This window comes from Peromyscus leucopus, chromosome 14 (assembly GCF_004664715.2).
Source record: "Peromyscus leucopus breed LL Stock chromosome 14, UCI_PerLeu_2.1, whole genome shotgun sequence".
NCBI classification, from domain to species: Eukaryota; Metazoa; Chordata; class Mammalia; order Rodentia; family Cricetidae; genus Peromyscus; species Peromyscus leucopus.
Window position 1 is genome coordinate 57,612,859 of NC_051075.1, and position 18,349 is coordinate 57,631,207.

General features: G+C 38.1%; 1 protein-coding gene across 1 annotated transcript in view; it reads left to right on the forward strand.

Moving 5' to 3' along the window:
* The window catches only part of Nrxn3 (neurexin 3), a 1,620,870-nt gene that overhangs the window by 1,430,921 nt on the left and 171,600 nt on the right, over positions 1-18,349 (forward strand). The window contains 1 exon segment of the mRNA XM_037210977.1: positions 5,123-5,294. Coding sequence (XP_037066872.1) covers positions 5,123-5,294 — 172 coding nt within the window.

Sequence of the window (18,349 nt, forward strand, 5' to 3'; positions counted from 1 at the left end):
AATTCAGTTGCAACACATAATACATGGGACAGAAATGTGCCTCAGTGGAAAATCCATGAGTTCAAGTCAGACCAACTTAAATTCTGACCTTAGACACTGTTTTGTCACATATACTCAATAGTGGGTAATTATGAGAAATTGAAAGATAATCCTATTCAAAAATATATACTGAGTATTCAAGTTGTGACAGTCATGCATCTGTGAGCGCCCAGAACACTCTGAACTCAAAGCACAGAGGAATTCTCCCTCAGCCATGTCCATTGCAAATTAATTTGCTACCGCCCTCACTCAGTGACCCAAAATGACAAAGCAACCACTACCAAGAATTTTCTGGGGACGGTGATTCACAGCACTGGGAGGACACTGGCGACTCTCATACCAGAAATTATATGTGTGATTCAACAATGGCAATTACTTACCCCTGAGCTCCTGGGCCTATCCATCACAAAGGGATGCAAAAGGTTGCTCTTACTGTGAGTCTTTAATTGGGAGAACTAGAAAAATGTGGTGAACAGAACCATTAACTCCTTCTGTAGTAGAAAGTGGACTGGAATATTGCCAAGGTCTTGCTGCGCATAGGCACAGAAGCATCATTGACTCATTGCTTTCACTGTGTTATTGTCTAGTACTGAACAAACAATTCTGTGAGACACCTAACAGTGGCACCATGGAGAAATGTTTCCAGTGAACATCTCCTGGGCATACACTTGAGAATCTCTGTTTTGTTTCTGTCAGCTGCAATTTTCTGAAGTAAGGATAGTGCATTTTACCTTCCCAAAGGCACTGAGGAACAAATGAAGAGATGGCCATTGGGGAGCTTTTCCTTTATTCCTGAAAATTTTCTCTTGCCTCTGTATATTTCTGCTTCTAAATCCTCACTCTAGAGCTTGCAGCATCCCTGGGGTTATGTCGGCCATATTAATCATAATGTGGCTGATTGAGGATCAAGTAGCTGAATCTGGGCTCATTTGAAGAACCAGGTGGGCTCATAAATAGACATTATTGATAAGGAATGACTTACTGACTGTGGAAAGCAGATGTTCCTGTACCATTCAGGTTTTCTCCTGAATGCACTTGAAGATGATTGGTAATATCTTCTGATTTACCACTTGTCTTTGTTTTTAATATCATGGAAGAACATAGATTGAAGCGATTGCCTTGGTACCAACTTCAGTGGTGATGGGTGTGGAGTTATTAAAATTTATAGCCATGTTATTTCTGCAACTACATTTTGCTTGTATTTGAGAGGCTTATAAAAGGCACCAAGGAATGTGGCAAGAAAGCAACTACCAAACTGTGACAGGAAATCATCCCTGAAAAAAATTTCTGTTTGCAAAAATTTACATTTATTTTCACAATAGATCTTGATGGCAGTGCCTGCCAAACCAACCAGTCCTTAGCACACACTACTACTTTCAATTATACTAAGGAGGAGAGAAAGGAGTGATGAATTTCCACCTGGAAGTATGCATAGCCATGTGGCAGATGCTTCACACATAATCCACACAACAGGCTTCAGAGGTAGCAATTTTCTCCTTCCTCTCATTACATACCCTTTTATAAATAAACTGCAAAGGTCATGCAGTTTTAAAAACAAGAGGTGTTACTTGGCTGTGTTGTGCTTAAATCAAATGCATGACCATCCTACTGAATGTTATTAAATTCTCTAATAATGACAGGTCACTTTTTTATGGGAAAATTACTACACAGCCCCTGTCCCCAATTTCATCTATCTCATATTTTTGTGTATTTTTTTTAACTTAGAAGGTACTAATAGATGGGACTGATAGGATGATTCAGTTGTTAGGATGCTTTGCAAGTTAAAGAACCCAAATTTAACCCCTAACAGCCATGTAAAAATCAAAAAACAAACAAACAAACAAAAAACAGGCATAATGGCATGTATCTGTAACCCCAGTGTTTAGGAGGCAAAGGGAGTAATATTTCTAGGGCACACTGGCCAGCCATTCTTCCTAATTGATAAACTTCAGGCCAATGAAAGGCTCTGTGTCCAAAAAAAAAAAAAATAAAAAAAATGGCTGAGGCTGTCTTCTAGGTCCTACACTGTGTATACACATATGCACACATATGCACATATACACATTAGTAAAAGAGAGAGCAAAGTACTACAGCATTCATCACACAAGCCATATTATGTCATTATAATAATCCTTTGAAGAATGTAAAAGTGGCATCTTGCCCCACAGCATATTGTTTTTTAAAAATGAATTCAGAATAGTTAAGTTGCCACAAGGACAGGGAGGGATGATGTGAAGCTAATGTGTTTATCCTTCACCTCTTTCTTTTGGTAGACACAGGAACCACAGCAGTTTATTTTCATGAAAGCTGCATATGATCTAGTCAAGCCTGGGCAACTATATGGGTATTTGCCACAAGGCTTCTGTGACTTCTAATGAACTGAAACAAAGCAGTTAGTCATGGATTATAATGCCACTCTGGTCCCATGACAAATGACAAGGAAATGATGATAATGCAATCTTATTACGGCAAATAAAGAGACCACATCTGATGTCTAGCTCAGCCACATTTACCACTGTGGGAAGTAAAGAGAAACATCTGGGATAGGGTCCACATTGGATTTGGCAATGTGCTGACAGGATTAACATCCTTTGGAAATCCCAATTCTAGTGGTAAATGTGTGGCACCTAAGATAAGGACCAAATATTTATTCTGGCAGAGATTAAATCTTTTCTTGTCCTGAATCTATTATGGATCTTGCAGAAAATCTGCCCAGGAATATATCTTGCTGATCAACTAACTCACTAAGCCAGAACTGTCCTTTGCCCCCACTGTCATTGAAAGCTACAGAGCACTGAGGTCTCTGTTCCCTTTAGAACACTAACACTGTTCTCTATCCATGATTAATTAGTGACTCAGAGGTGAACTGAATCACCAGCAGGCTTTTCCACGCATCTAGGATTTATGGAGTAGTTTCTCAAGGAAGAACCACAATGCAATAAACAGCCCACATATATAGGGTGGGCAGAAAAGTAATGGCATCTGAAGTTGTGGTTTTTAACTCCTCCAGTTCTGTCATTCTGTAAGTACATGGTGATTCAGGCTTGCTTATCCCTATGAGGGCATGAACACCCACCTACCCATTCATTCCCACATCCTTAAAGAAATGAATAATGAATGGCACCTCTTTAAGACAGAGCAAATATGTTATGTCATTTCCAAACTCCCTGAGGATCAAAGAAAAAGGTTGAAATGCATTGAAATATTATTCATTATGGGCATGAACACTGTATTAAAGACCCTATCATCATATTGACCGTTCCTTACATAATTCCCAGGGCTAGGTAAATTGTTTAATATAGAGAGGTGAAACAAACCAAATTCAAGATCACATTGATACCAATAAACAAAAATGAGCCTACTTAGTCATCATGTGGGAAGGCACTGGGATACTTTTTACAGGGTTTAGAAAATTAGAAATGCAGGCAATAGTTTGTATCCCACACTAAACTCTCTGGGCACAAAAGAAGCAATATTGCCCACCCTGAGTCTGCTTTTCTGAGTGATGACAACATGATTCATCAGTCCATCTATATTATCTCCTTCTAAAATTAAGACTCTTGGGTACTGGTCTTTTTCTTACTCAGGTATGAGATATATTTACATAGGAAAGGACAAAAAAGATAAATGGCAAGTTGAAGAAAGCATACCTCTTTGGAAAGGAAATAAATTGTACCAAAATATATGGAAACCAGTATCCATCCCACAAGAAATCTTAATTTATAAGTAGACTAGATACTTAATAATATATTTAAGTATTGAGTGAGTGAGTGAATGAATGAATGGATAGTAAATCTGAGCACCTATAAAATAGTTCCTAGGACATAAGTGATATGGATTCTAGTCTTTAACTATATCATTCTTCCTTTCTGCCTTTTTCTTTCCTTGTTTATCCCCCCTTCTACTCCTCAAACAACTGAATAGTGGATAAGAAAGGGTGATGAAAAAAATACTGTGACTCAACCTTGTAAATGTCAGAATGACAGCTAAATGTTATGACCACCAAGTGCCCAGCCTATTGCCAATAAGACAGACAACTTCAGAGATGGAGAAAATATCCTCCTTTCTCTCTTGCTCCATCCCTCCTGATACTCTGCCAAGCTGTTATATTGTTCCAGGAGGTTGAAGAAGCTGATTGTATCTGACCAGGAAGGCCACTTCCATTCTGTTTCATTTTGACTACCAATGCCAACTCTTAGTCATAACCAATTATTAAATGGTAAGAGTTTTAATAGCATTGTGATGTATAGTTCAGCATTTCCAGGCATTTTCCTGGAGGTGGATGATCTCATCTCCACCCCATCATATCTACCATCTTCATATTCATCGCCATGACATCTGTCTGCTAAAATCCATTGCAACTTAGCTGCCCCCAAAGTCATTTTGAGCTATTGATGTTGACTTCTGCTATATAGCAAAAGCTACAGCATGAATATTTTATCTCTAGATTAACTGAACAATAAGGCTACAAATCTGGGAAGATTGGTAGTCACCAGTTCTGAAAACTCCTGCTCAAGTTCCTTGCCCTTTGTGCAAAGTACCTTTTCTTGTGGCTTGGAACCACAGAAATCATAAAAGATTTGGTCTACAATATCAGTTTCTCAGCCATTGTCTCCTAACCTTTCGGGTACCCCTCTGCTTTGGCCTTGAATATCCCAAAATGTGCAGGCGGGCTCATATTTTCTCTTTCATCTTGAATTGGAATTGTGAAATAATACAGGATCCAGTGTCTGACTAGCTCCTCTCAAGAGACAGGCCTGATCCATTTCACAGAAAGGAAGTTTTCAGTACCATGCTTCACTGTTGAGACGTTCTGCCAAACTAGTACCAATGTTCACCAAAGACCACTAACTGGTGTAACTTGTGCTGTTCAGCCAGTGAGAACAATTAGGGTGACTTGATACTATTTTTTTTTTATGTTCAGGATGAAAGTCCATGAAGAAATAGAGGATACTATTATTAGCTTCATACTGACAGCTCCCTCTGGGCACCTACAAGTTTATTGCTAGTTGGAGAATCAACTTTAAAGGGAATAAACCCTGTAGTCAGTGGAAATCATGCCCTTTGTGTTTCTTTATTACAGGAACAAGGGAAAATTGGAGTTGTCTTCAATATTGGCACAGTTGACATCTCCATCAAAGAAGAGAGAACCCCCGTCAATGATGGCAAATACCACGTGGTGCGCTTTACCAGGAATGGGGGCAATGCCACACTTCAGGTGGACAACTGGCCAGTGAATGAACACTATCCTACAGGTAACATCTTCTCTTTTGGCCTCCCAAAATCACCTACGACACCCATGACATCTTTTCTCATGACTCTTACCAGTTTATAGGTAAAGAATACATCTATACCTTTTGTCTGAGAAAGTTATTTCTTTAGGATTAGAGCAGTGTAGGCAGCTTCTGGAGACTTACTGACTATGCACTGAACGTTTTATTTTGCAATCCTTAGACCAATGCTGCCTAACTGGTTCATACTGAAGATAAATATTATAAGGTTTCTAGTGCAAGAAAGGGGCATTGCCCTTGTTCTGGGGGATTGTTGATGATCAGGAGATAATGGATGTGATATCTGGTCTATGCGGTACTATGTTGTTAGGTGTGATTGCAGGGACAGATGGCAAGAAGTAGCAGAGAGAATATACCAGCAAGTTTATTAAACTTGAATTCATGAGCATTAACTCAGGGGAGCAATGAGAAAAACCAAGGGTAGAGTTTTTTTTTTTTTTTTTTTTTTTTTGTTTTTTATTTGAATTTGCCAAGTGATTTTCTCTCACTCACACTAATCCTGTGTTGCTCTTTGGAGTCTGGTCCTAGTAGTGATTTTCCTAGGAAGCAAGCTGGCACGGGAGACAGAGGGTCTAATCATGCATTTGAATTTCACAGTCCTGGAGTGTGCAGCAGCAAACTCCCAGAGCCAGATGGTGAATCAAGGGCAGGGAGAGAGAAGGTTAGCTTCTTTAAAGGAATTCATTCAAATAGTCCCTCAGCTTCCTCTCTCATCTCTCAAGTCTCCTACCAAGAGTCCTGAGCCCTGGCCATAAAAGCACCAAAAAGAGAAGGGAAAATACCAAGCAAGGGGCTTTTACTCCATAATTGCATTGCAACCTAATGGACAGATGACAGAAAATAGCTTAGGAGATTGCGCTTTTCACTAATGTGAACAAGATGCATGTCTAACTCACTGTCTGATGCTCTAAATCCCCCATTTTTGTCTGTTTCTCTCACTTCTTCAACAGTGAAATGAGTGCGCTGATAATAAAGCCTAAATTACATTTTCAGGATTCTGGGCATTTTAGTTAATAATTATCATGCCGGAAAGAAATATTTACAGTAAACTTGTGTACTTTGGGTCCAAGATACTTTTCTCAATAGCTTCAAGGCAACAATTGTGTTTTCATGCTTCAAATCAATATTACATTTTAAAAGCCAATCAATGGTGTGTGCAGCTTGGTTCTTCCTTAATATCCAGATTCTCCCTGTCCCTGGTTTAAGAATTGTGGAAGCAAGTGTCCCAAGGCACTGAAGCAATAAATATAGTAATTAATTAATTACACCATCTAGTCATATATCTATCATTCTAGACTTCCTCCAACATTCAGCTCAGCCAGTGATGGAGTTCTGTTAAGATTTCACAGATTGTCACCAAAAAATAAAAAAAAAAATTACCTCATAAGGTTATCTTTGAGCATCTGAAGGAAGCCAGAGGTGTTATAATTACTGCCAATTTTTATCAACATCTACATTCCCTGGGTATTAATTGACTTGATTTTCATTTCTTGCTTAACCCTGGGGGATGTGATGGTAAGTGGACGAAGGAAGAGAAAGTGTAATACAAAAGACCTTAAAAGCTATTTATTTATTTGCTCATAGGAAAAAAAATCCATCTCCCTTTTTCCATACATAACATCATTGGCACTAAAATTGCTGCCGTGAGGTTTGTTGTATTTCTGCTAAGAACCTCAAAGATTTCTTGATTAATGTTCACCACTTGCTCAAAGCCAGTGGAGAACCAGCAAATTAGTTGCCAGCAATGAGAAAGCTTTGGGGTGGTCATTTTAAAGGCATAGATACCTTAGCACACGGGTCACCCTTGCTGTGCACCTCTCCCTTTGTGCCGTTAGTTCTAAATTATGGGTTGCCTCCTTCAGTCTTTCAGAGCAGAATAAACCTTTCGTTAATGGTAGTGCTGTTCCTATCGACTATTATCATCACTGGTAACTCTCATTTAGCTGTAATAAATGTTATTATTGTTGGGCAGGGTAGAGCCTTGCAGTTAGAAATATGTACCTCAGAGCCACCTGATGAGTTGAGAACCTGTTTTTCTATCAGTTGTATGTCTCAAGCAGCTGGCTTAAGACCTTGAAATGCCCGAAGTATTGAAATATTTGGTGCCTTTCCCCACATACAATTCAAGGTACAATAACACTGAACCATGAAATAAGGATAAGAATTTCTTCCAGTTCCGATTTTTCTCCTCTGATGATTGCTTTAACATTGGGAGTGCATCAGATTTCTTCTTCAGAACTTCTCATCTATTTTCTCTTGTATTTAATTTGCTAGTTCTCTAGGTAAGTGTGCATTTTCCATAGCTGGTAATCTAGTTACAGCCTTTCCATAAAGCACTGAAGCTCATCACCCCTCTGGTTTCTAGTCCTGATGATACAGATGTAATGATACTTTTAGAGATATGTGCAGGTTCAGTGAGAGGAACAGCCAAAAGCTAGATAATCATGTAAGCACACAATAAATGGTAGCTGCATTATCAGAGATGCTCACTTTACACATGGTCCATTTTGACTATGTACTAGCCCACGAGTTAGATAAACTAGATATTTCTATTCTCCAGTTCAAATCAAAACTGACACTCAGGCAGGTTCTATTGCTAGCCTAAGATTACATAATAACTTAAGGTCAAAAATTAAGACAAGGTTATCCTCATCCCAGTTAGATCCAGTTTCTACTCTTGGCCCCACAATAATGGGAGATATTTTTAAAAATGCATAACCACAAACATGCATCTCCCTAGCTTTATAGGGATATGTGTGTGTGTGTGTGTGTACATTTATAGGTGTATTATATTTCAAAAGACTTCCTAAGAGTCCCGTGGACCTCGAATATCTTAGTTTCTCTCTTATGAGATTAGAAGAATCCATTTAACTAACTTAAGGAATCATTACTACAATATTAAAAAGTTTAATTAGTGTTTTTTTTAAGCTTGGTACCACAATGATCTGTTTGTCTGATCACCAAACAGCAAAGCCACCAAACTAGATATTCTTGACACAATTTCTACATTAAAAAAAAATGATATGTTCTCCCCCCCCCCAATCATTCTGTTGTATTTGACAACAGCAAATGATTAGCAGCCATCAAAAAGAGTTCAGGAGTATCTTACCATAAAGGTCAATTTTAGTAGCCACACAAAGGTAGTTGTCATGAGATGTGGGGTAGAAAATTTACATTTGAGGAACAAAACAAATATTAACACAAATGAGTCCAAGTTTTTCTCCTCATGACAGCAATGGACTCTCATGGGAAAACTGAAAATAATGTGTATTTTTAAGAAGGCATTGCTTTAATATAGAGTAACTTCTACCAAATAGTCACTTTAGCTGTCTCATTCTGAGGGCATACTCTTGGGAGTCACTCCTGCCCACCACATTCAAAGGGATCAATGACACAAGAGGGTGAATGGGTCATCTCTTGAATCTTTTCATAGCCATTTATAGGAGTTTGCTTGGCTTTCTAAAATGTCCTACTGTGGAATATTGAGAGCCCAGCTGGGCATGGAGCATGCAGCCCTGGTTCTTTGTGAATCAGTGAGTATCCAAAATGGAAATAGTTATACAGCAATTGGGTTCTTCTATCACTTGATTCTGGGAGATAGAGCTCAAAAGTGACTTCTCTCTTTGAACCTGAAAATAGAAAGGCTAAGGAAGAGGAGAGGGAAATAAAAAGAGAATCAGCTCAGAGCTATCATCCAGACACTGACAAATATGCCCTAATAAAACCTCTGATTGCTCTCTCTACACAATGCAATGGTAAGGACAAGGGAGGGAAGGTGAAAGGTGAGTTGAACATGAGGAATTAATTTTAACCATTGCTCTGGGTCCTCTGTGAGGCTGAACTGAATAGGATTGTTCAAGATTCACTCTTAACTATAAGTGGGTGGCCATTATGCCACCAGAACTGTCAGGATTCCTGGTCATGGTACCCTAAAAGCTTTTCAGGTAAAAGCCAGCCCTTTGAGAAATGATGAATGATGAGCAGTTCCAAATGCATAGGATCCCCATCTTGCCATCCAAGAGTTGGTTAAGGAGAGCTAGGCTTCATAGATTTTTCCTTTGCTATATCATATCAACTCAATTGAGGTACTCTTGACTGAAATTCTTATCATCATTCCACTAGTCAGTTTTCTTTTACTATCCTGAAATACCTGTGGTAATTAACTAACACAGGAGAAAAAAGTATGTTAGGTTCATGGGGCTTGAGGTTGTATTCAATATCTGAAGCAATTAACATTATCTAAAATGAATAATTTATAAGTGAAGTTGGCTTTGGTTCACAATTCTGGGATTGTCAGTCCAGAGTTGAGTAGACTAATTTGTTTCTGAGTCTCTGGTGAAAGTATATATAGTGGATGAAATTTCACATCATTATCCAGAAAACAGAGAAGATATACATTGGTCTAAGGCCCTTCCAAAAGGACACAGTTCTGATAAATAAGTGCACAGCACCTTCTAATAACACCATCCAGGAAAACAAGTCTTTAGCATGTAGGCCTTTGGGGAAGCATTCTTCCAAACCATAGAAAACTCCGAGAGGCTAAACAATATGTCCAGTGCCTCAATAGCATAGGAACAGAATCAAGATTCCTATCTGATCCTCACACAGCACCACCTTAAGCATCCTGCCCATTGTACTATTTCTGAGTTCTTATTTTATTGATAACTGCACTGTCTTGGTGATATATAAATAAAACATTTTCTGAAACAGAAAACCATGCCTGGAGCAGTTTCAATAGTAACGTTTCTAAACCTGGTACTATTCACATTTTGGGCTAAGTGACTCATGCATCATGGTTGGTGCAGTGGTATGCTCTCAGGAGCATCATAAGATGTTGAATGGCAGCTGTGATTTCAGCCTACTGTATGCCATAAGCAGGTTTCCACAGTGTCAAATGTCTTCACTTCAGAGTAAAATCATCCATGCCTAAAAATCATTCAATCAATAATGGTGCATTTAAAATGTATTTAAATTACTTGTCATCCTCTTGTAGTTTAGATGATATGCTGAGAGATAAGAGGTTTTGCACATGTGTCCCTCATGCTAAGCCACTGAGACTTGGAAGAGTTAAAAATAAAGAGTATAAATAAACTCTTGATAAGATACTAAAATTTCTCAGGCCTTAGGTTTTCATTAATTCCTAGCCAGGGGGTTTTCATTCCTTTGCTTTTCTTGCAAATATGTGAGGCCTTGGCAGATTGGAAGCATGCATTAAGGCAAGCCCCATCTCTCTGCTCACTCATCCATTCACCATTTGTGTTCCTTTCAGTTCAACAGGAGGCAAGCACAGATAGAAAAGTCCTACAAAAGGAATAAAGAGTCCAAACACAATCAAGAGGGAAAACTGTATTTGAACTTGGATTCAAGAGAGCAGAGAGAAAAGAGCAGCTAGAGAAAAGTTCATTTAATTAATGTGTTTGAATATTTTTTGTTATGTTTAAAAATGCTCTCAAAAGTAAATTCCTCAGACAGGTGCAAAACATATCAATGAATCAATCAAACCAATACTTTCTAAATATTTGCACTGCAGAATATTCTTCCCAAGTTTGGCAGACTGAATTAAGATTCATGAGATTAGTGTTTCTTGTGTCAAAAACCTTTCTACCTGCTTTACTTGGCTACCTACTGGAAAACGGATCACACGCACTTATGTGTACATTTAAATGTAAAACTACTCTCTACTTAGTTTCAAATTAAAGAGACATGTCAGTGCTCAGGCACCAGTCTCATGTCTAAATGTGGGCCATAGAACAGCAACAGTAGCTGATGATCTTTGGATTGATTAAAATGCCAACTTTCAGGGTCCATGCCTAAGTAGTTGAAAGTTACATTTTAACGAGACTCACAGGTGCTGTATGCACATGCAAAAATTGTGACACATTGGGCTAGGCACTTGGAATTTAAGATGCAGATATGTTTGATAATCACTGATATTAGCAGCTAAAAAACATTTTTCTTCTTTCAGACTTAGGATTGTCTGATATGGCAGCCAAATAACACATGTAACCACTCAGTATATGCAATGGGCATAGTATTCTTGAGGTTCTGGGATTTTTATTTTGTTGTGAAATTATTATGCTCTATATACTAACAACTTTGAATAATTTTTTTCATTTAATTTTCATACTTGGTTAGGTCCTATCAAACAATATAGAACCAGAATATAACATGTATTATTTCCTCTTGCCTATTTTCTACTGCCTAAGCCTCCAGTGTATAACTAGTGGAATAATAAGCCTTTGCCTCCATGTACCTTTGAGAATATGGAAGAGTATATAAGCCCAGGGACGATAACTCAGTCTGACTCAGAGTGTTGTGGAAGGCAGGGGGTGGGGGTGATCAAGGTGAGAGTTCTGGAATCTGACCATATGCTTGTAACCAGGAGCCCCTCACCACCACACTCCCCTCTCACTACCTTGTGCAGTTTCCACTGTTGAGATGGTTCTTTGTGTCTCGGGGCTGTGGCTGTTCATTTTCTCCCATGAAAAATAAATGATGGCCCAGATTGACATTTAATTTGGGAAATTTCGGACGGAGTACTGCTAGAGATGTGTTTCTTAAATAGAAGTGGCAGTATACCCTTTATTAAGCTATATTTGTATACTCTGACAACATGATTATGGAGCACATCCATCAGCAGCCTTGACCAAAACAAAACAAAACAAAAAACAGAAAACCATGTTATTTTATTTGTAAAACCAAGATTGTAGATTGAGATTACTGGTCTACTCCAATGTTCTTTAACTCCAGTTAAGCACTCATGAAAGATAATTGTACTTGCAGCTGTCACATCAGTATTATTTCTCACTTGTTGAACACAGTTGGTATAATGGTTTTTTTTAAAATATTTATTTATTTATTTTATACTCTGGCTACAGTTTCCCCTCTCACCTCTCCTCCCAGTCCTTCCACCCACCTCCGTTCTGCCCCTACCCACATCCACACCTCCTCCATTTCTCTTCAGAATAAGGCTGGCTTCTCATGGATATCAACAAAACACTGCATATCAAGTTGCAGTGTGATTAAGCACTTCTCCTGGGCAAGGCAACCTAGTACGAGGAATAGTGTCCCAAAAGCCAGCGAAAGATTCAAAGGCAGCTGCTACTCCCACTGTTAGGAGTGCCACAAGAAGACAAGGGCACGCAACTCTCACGCAAATACACAGGGCCTAGGTCAGTCCCATGCAGGCTCCCTGGATGGCGGTTCAGTCTCTGAGCACCCCTATGGGCTCAGGTTAGTTGATTCTCTGGGTTTTCTTGTCATATCCTTGACCTGTCTGGATCCTACCACTCTTCCTCCCTCTCTTCATCAGGGTTCTCTGAGCTCAGCTTGTTATTTGGCTGTGAGTCTCTGCATCATTTCCATCAGTTTCTGGATGAAGCCTCTCTGATGATAATTTGGTTAGACACCAATTTATGAGCATAGCAGAATACCATTAGGCATCATTACATTGACAATTTTTTTTTTTCTCCAGTCATATTCTATCCCAGGTCTCTGGGCCATCCAGGCTCTGGGTTCTGGCTCTCAAGTCAATGTCAGGGGTGGGCTCAGTCTTGTAGCATGGGTGTCAGTCTGGCTAGTTATTGCTTGGCCACTCCCACAATCTCTGTGCCACTCTTACCCCTGGCACATCCCATAGGCAGAACAGGCTGTAGGTCGAAGGTTACGTGGCTGGGTGGGTGTCCCAATCCTTCCACTGGGAGTTTTGATAATTTTGCTTGTTTGTTTGAGAAAATCTTATGCACTACAGTTTACTCAGGGAGGTAGAGAATTGGGAAAGAGCAAGCTTTCCATCTTGCTTGTTCCCCCTTTAGAAATATAGAATTGTAAAAAGAGTCCCATAGTGAGGGCTTTGTTTCAAAGAAGTAAAATGGGGTAGATGATGCCCACACCCAATTGCAGACAAGATAATTCCTGCCATTAACTCCACATTCACAGACAAAACAAACCACTTAGCCTTGAAATACCCTGAAAGGTAGATGTGGGGTGTCTCTCTGCTTTGTGGATTAGGAAAAACCCTAGAGAGTTTAGCTTTGGTTTGGCTTTGGAGATGCTGATACAAAACCTGGGTCTTTGTGGCTGGAATGCCCTAGATTTTATTGCATTATCAGAAATTCTGGCCTGAACTCAAATCTTTAAATTGTAATTTTTTTTCTGTGAAAGTAATCTCTGGAATTATTTTATGAAGCTAAATCTCCAATTACCGCCTAGTCTAGAAATCGGCACTTCTCTGGATATCAGGACATTTACTTTTATCAGTATCACAAGTGACATTTTTGGGGCTTTGGAAGCCTCTTTCCTTTTATGATCCCATTAAACATCCTACTTCCATATCCAGCAAGGAAGAAGAGCTTTATTAAATGGATGTCTTTTTACTGCTTAATGTCTTGCTTGAGGGATGGGAAGTGAAGAAAGGATGCTTCATAAATTTTTCTTTATTTTTTTTTTTTGTCTTATCAGACAAACCTTTCTCCTCGGTGAATTCTCAGCCACCAGATAAATAGCTATGCATCTTGCAAGTAATGCAATTATTGCTATCATGCCTAGAGCCTTTTTCTCCCTGTAAATGTCCCTTAGTAGATGATAAGCACTTTAGGGAAACTGCAGATGTCTGCTAATGCTAAATTTAAGTGTAATCATGAACAAAGCAGAAAGAATATATGCACATATACATACATACATATATATATATATATATATATAATTTAGATATAAAGAAGGACGTAATATGGATGCTAAACATTTGAGATCAAGGGAGAAGGAATATATGAATATTTGACATGTGGGAATTTGCCCCAAGACATTAAGCTAGTACATAACTCAAGGTTATTTATGCAGGAGTTAAATAACACACACAACAGAGCTTATAATAGTAATGAAGATTTATATAGTAGATAATATGGTAAGCAATTACAATAACTATAGACATTATTTATACACAATTCATTTGTGAACAGGGTGTGCTTTTAGTCTATAGGCTGTTCAGAAAAAGAGAGTAATTTTGCTACATACCCCTATTGAACGTCACAGGGTACACAACTCAGGCTGGGCTTTGCTTATGTTATCCCTCACTCCTAATGAACTGCCATGGCATTTAGAGGAGAAGGTAGGATTTCGTAGATTAAAAAAGCATATGGCATTTTCAGTTCAAAACTACATACCGTAGTCTATTAGCTTGATGGTGTAAATAACACAAATTTGAGGATTACCTTTGAATATTACTTGATCAGAAATATAAGGGAAATTGTTTTTTTTTTCAAAAAATTTATTATAAGTGTGGGGGGTGGGGGTGTTTATATGTGTACATATGCTGGTGCACATATGGAGGTCATAGGACAACTTACAATTGCCAGTTTTTCCCTTCTGCTCTGTGGGGTCTCAGAGTTTGAACTTAATTTGCCAGGCTTGGCAGCAAAATACCTTTGCTCCCAGATTTCTTCATTTCTATCTATTATGCATATATTTTAGTAAGTCACATCTTGGGAATAATACTTTAAAGATTGGAAATGTAGGAGGATCACATTTTATGGGACTTTACAGTTGTACTTATTTGAAATCATGTGACACAAAAATGTTAATAACATCTTGCTCCATGTGAAGTGCCCATACTAATGCAAACACCACATTTCCCATGATGCTATTCTCAATTAGAGCAATCATCAACTACTATGTAGCTCTAAATCTAAGATTATTGATTGGTATAGGTTGGAGATCCTATTATTGCAGAAGTTACAGTTCAATAGTAAATAAAAATTCTAGGATGTATGATTTAGAATTAATCTTTAATTATAATTATCTGGAACTACCAACCCAACTCTCTCATGTGAGTTCTTTGTCCTTGTTTGTTACTTACCTGAGAGTTGGCTGATTCCATGTTTTCTAACACCAGCATAAAAGCTTAGTTTTACTTGTAGGATGCATTCAAATTGATTCGCTTCTGTTTACATTTTGTATAAGGCTTCAGGGTCTCTCTAGTTATTTAAAGTCTAAAAAGAATAATGAATTCTTCTATAAAGGATGTACAAATACACACAGACATATATACACACGTGTGTAGTTATGTGTGTTTATATCCTTTATAATTTTATAAAGTAGAGAGATTAATTAATGGTGTCCTATACTGTGAATCACTCAATTGATTATAATCAAACTGAAGCTCATCATGCAGAGAGAGAGTTCCCAGTTTTCTAAAATGTTTGTCAATACTCCAGCAGGCTAACAAGTGTGGGGAGGAGTTCAGTAGGGAAGAAAATAGTAAGACAAGGACAAAGAGACATCTATAATCTTCAATTCATGGAGTTAATTTAGATTTGATTGGATTCCTAGAAATATTTACAGTGTGCTGTGTGAGATGCATTTCTTTCTCACACAGCCTTCTATAAGTCTGTATTGGTTTGTGTCAGCTTGGATAATGGGGTTGGTCAAATTCCAATGCTGCATAAGAAGACTTTGGGGTTAGATACACAAGAAGACAATGGCAATACAACAGGAATCCAGCACTAAAACATTGTATCAAATACTATAAATTAGTTAATAATGATTTATAAAATTATGAACCACTGTTTTAGATATTAGAACCATATAAAAACCTTTTATACCTGAATGTTGCTCTTCCTCTACCCTCATCACTAAAATGGATCTGTATAGAGGCATCTCTTTAGTTATGTATTTACTCACCATTTAACAAGTATTTGTGTTACATCTAACATGTGAATCTGTGCTAGGCAAGGGGTATACAATGACCAAGTAAATATAGCTCCATATCTTTTAGAAAATAGAAGCAGAACACGAACACATGAGCAGGCAGTCATAATACTTCTACTGAGCAATTAAGTGTCACATGTTTCACTGAGTTTTTAAATAAGTCTGTACTATAGACCCAAAGGGGTAGATACTTTTTCTAATCATCATTTTACAAATAGGCATATAGAGTCTTTTTAGGATGAGCTTACTCTTTCAAGTCATAAACTAATCTGTAAAGGACTAAAACTCAACAACATGTATTGAAGCTGTAAGTTTTCTCCAGTCCTTCCTGGCCCTGCGGTCTGGATGAATCTCTCTCTTCCTTGTCCTACAGCCGCTTGATCCCAAGTAAACACACAGAGGCTTAAATTATTTATAAACTGTATGGGTAATGCTTCTCACTAGCTAGCTCTTACAACTTAATTCAGCCCATTTCTATTAACCTATGCATTGCCACATTTTCACATCTTGCTTCTCCTGGTGGTGATGGTATCTCTCTCCCCTCTGCCTTTCTTCTTCCTGTCTCTTTCCTGGATTTCCTGCCTGGCTATAACCTGACTGGCCATAGGCCAGAGCAACTTATTAATTAACCAATCATAGCAACACATATTCAAAGCATACATAAATATATCCCACAGCAATGTATCTTAAAGGAAACACCCTACCTTATATTGTACCCAGAATTCCACATAGAGAAAGCAAGTAGTATTTATTATTTAAGTGAGATCTAGGATCAATGAAAATTACATTTATGTGCCTAAATGATACCTCATTGTCAGATAGAACTTAGCGTATGTGAAGTTTAAGCTGTGCCCTTGAATTCCCTAAAACAATGTCAAAAAGCTTTGGCTACCCTACCAGGATGCACACACTGTAAACTGTGGTATGAAAATCCATACCTTTCATACTGGATGAACTAATAGGATATTATTATTACAGCTTTATTGAGATAGAAATAAATTCCCTGTACATATGAAATATATGAGTTTGGATCCCTGATTATATCACCATATTTGATAAATGAACATAGCCACATGTATGGCTTCTCTGGATGAAACTTTTCTAGTCTTTCCAGCAGAGAAGTACTAATCTTCTTTTACAGAGAAGTAAATGATAACTGGGAGAGGTTGTGCACATTTGCTATACACACTTTTCCCAAAATGCCAATTTGGGGGTTCCATAGACTTGTTTCTCCCCACACCCCAACTCTTTTTGTTGCTTCACCTTTCAATGGGAAACAATTGGGCTAGTTCTCTTATGCTCAGTCACATTGAAATATTAATGAGGTCAAACTCAGGGCTAGTGGGACAGTCAAATGTGTTTACTCATACTCAAAAGCAGCAGACAGCAAAAAACCCAAAGGTGACTGCTGAAGTGCTCCAGCTGGAACTGTGTACAGAGCTCAGATTCCTGCCTGAGAAATGTAAATTCACACGCAAATGTACAACAGTGTCTTACATCCCAGTGTCTGCAGAACACTCAGTAATCCCATTATTAAAGATTTGCTAGAAGAATGCCTCTCCTCATTGTACAACTGCCACCCTCCATATCTAATTAAAATACATCTGTATTCATTTTAATCACAATGTGGCAATGTGGTTGTCTTAGATTTCAGGTGAGATCTTCTTTGCAAATGCCTCTACATGTCCAAAAACAGAATATTCTGGAAAGAGTAAAGGGTTTATTATAATCTGTCCTTGAGTAAAGGACTTCAATGAAATCATACTGACAGAAGGCAACACTGACCCTGTGTTGATCCTGAAATAATCCTTCTAGCATCTAGAAAAAGGTTTGATTTTAGCATCTTAGAGACAAAGAAAACCAGCCTGAGGGAGCGTGAATAGTATACACTAGTGTCACACAGCTAGTTGATGATGGAAGCAACCTTGATTTGAATAGACCCAGGGACACCTGGGCAGTTTTATTTAGATCAATGATCTGAAAACTTTTCCTCTAACTGGCCACATAGTAATTTTATAGGCTTTGAAATCTTACACTTAACTGTAAATATTTTATTTATACATCACATTTATAAATACTGTATATGTGCAACTACAAAATCTATTTCACAAGTAAGGTCTTTCTTGCCATCATTCAACCCCATACTTGTATTGCAAAAACAGCAACAGATAATATATTTAGGGATGTGCATAGCAGACTTCTAATAACATGCAGTATGATTTTACATGAACAAGCGGTAATGGGCCATGTTGAGTTGAGGGACCTCTGAAAGAGATTATGTTTTGAAGGCTACATTTATGCTTGTATTGACCCAG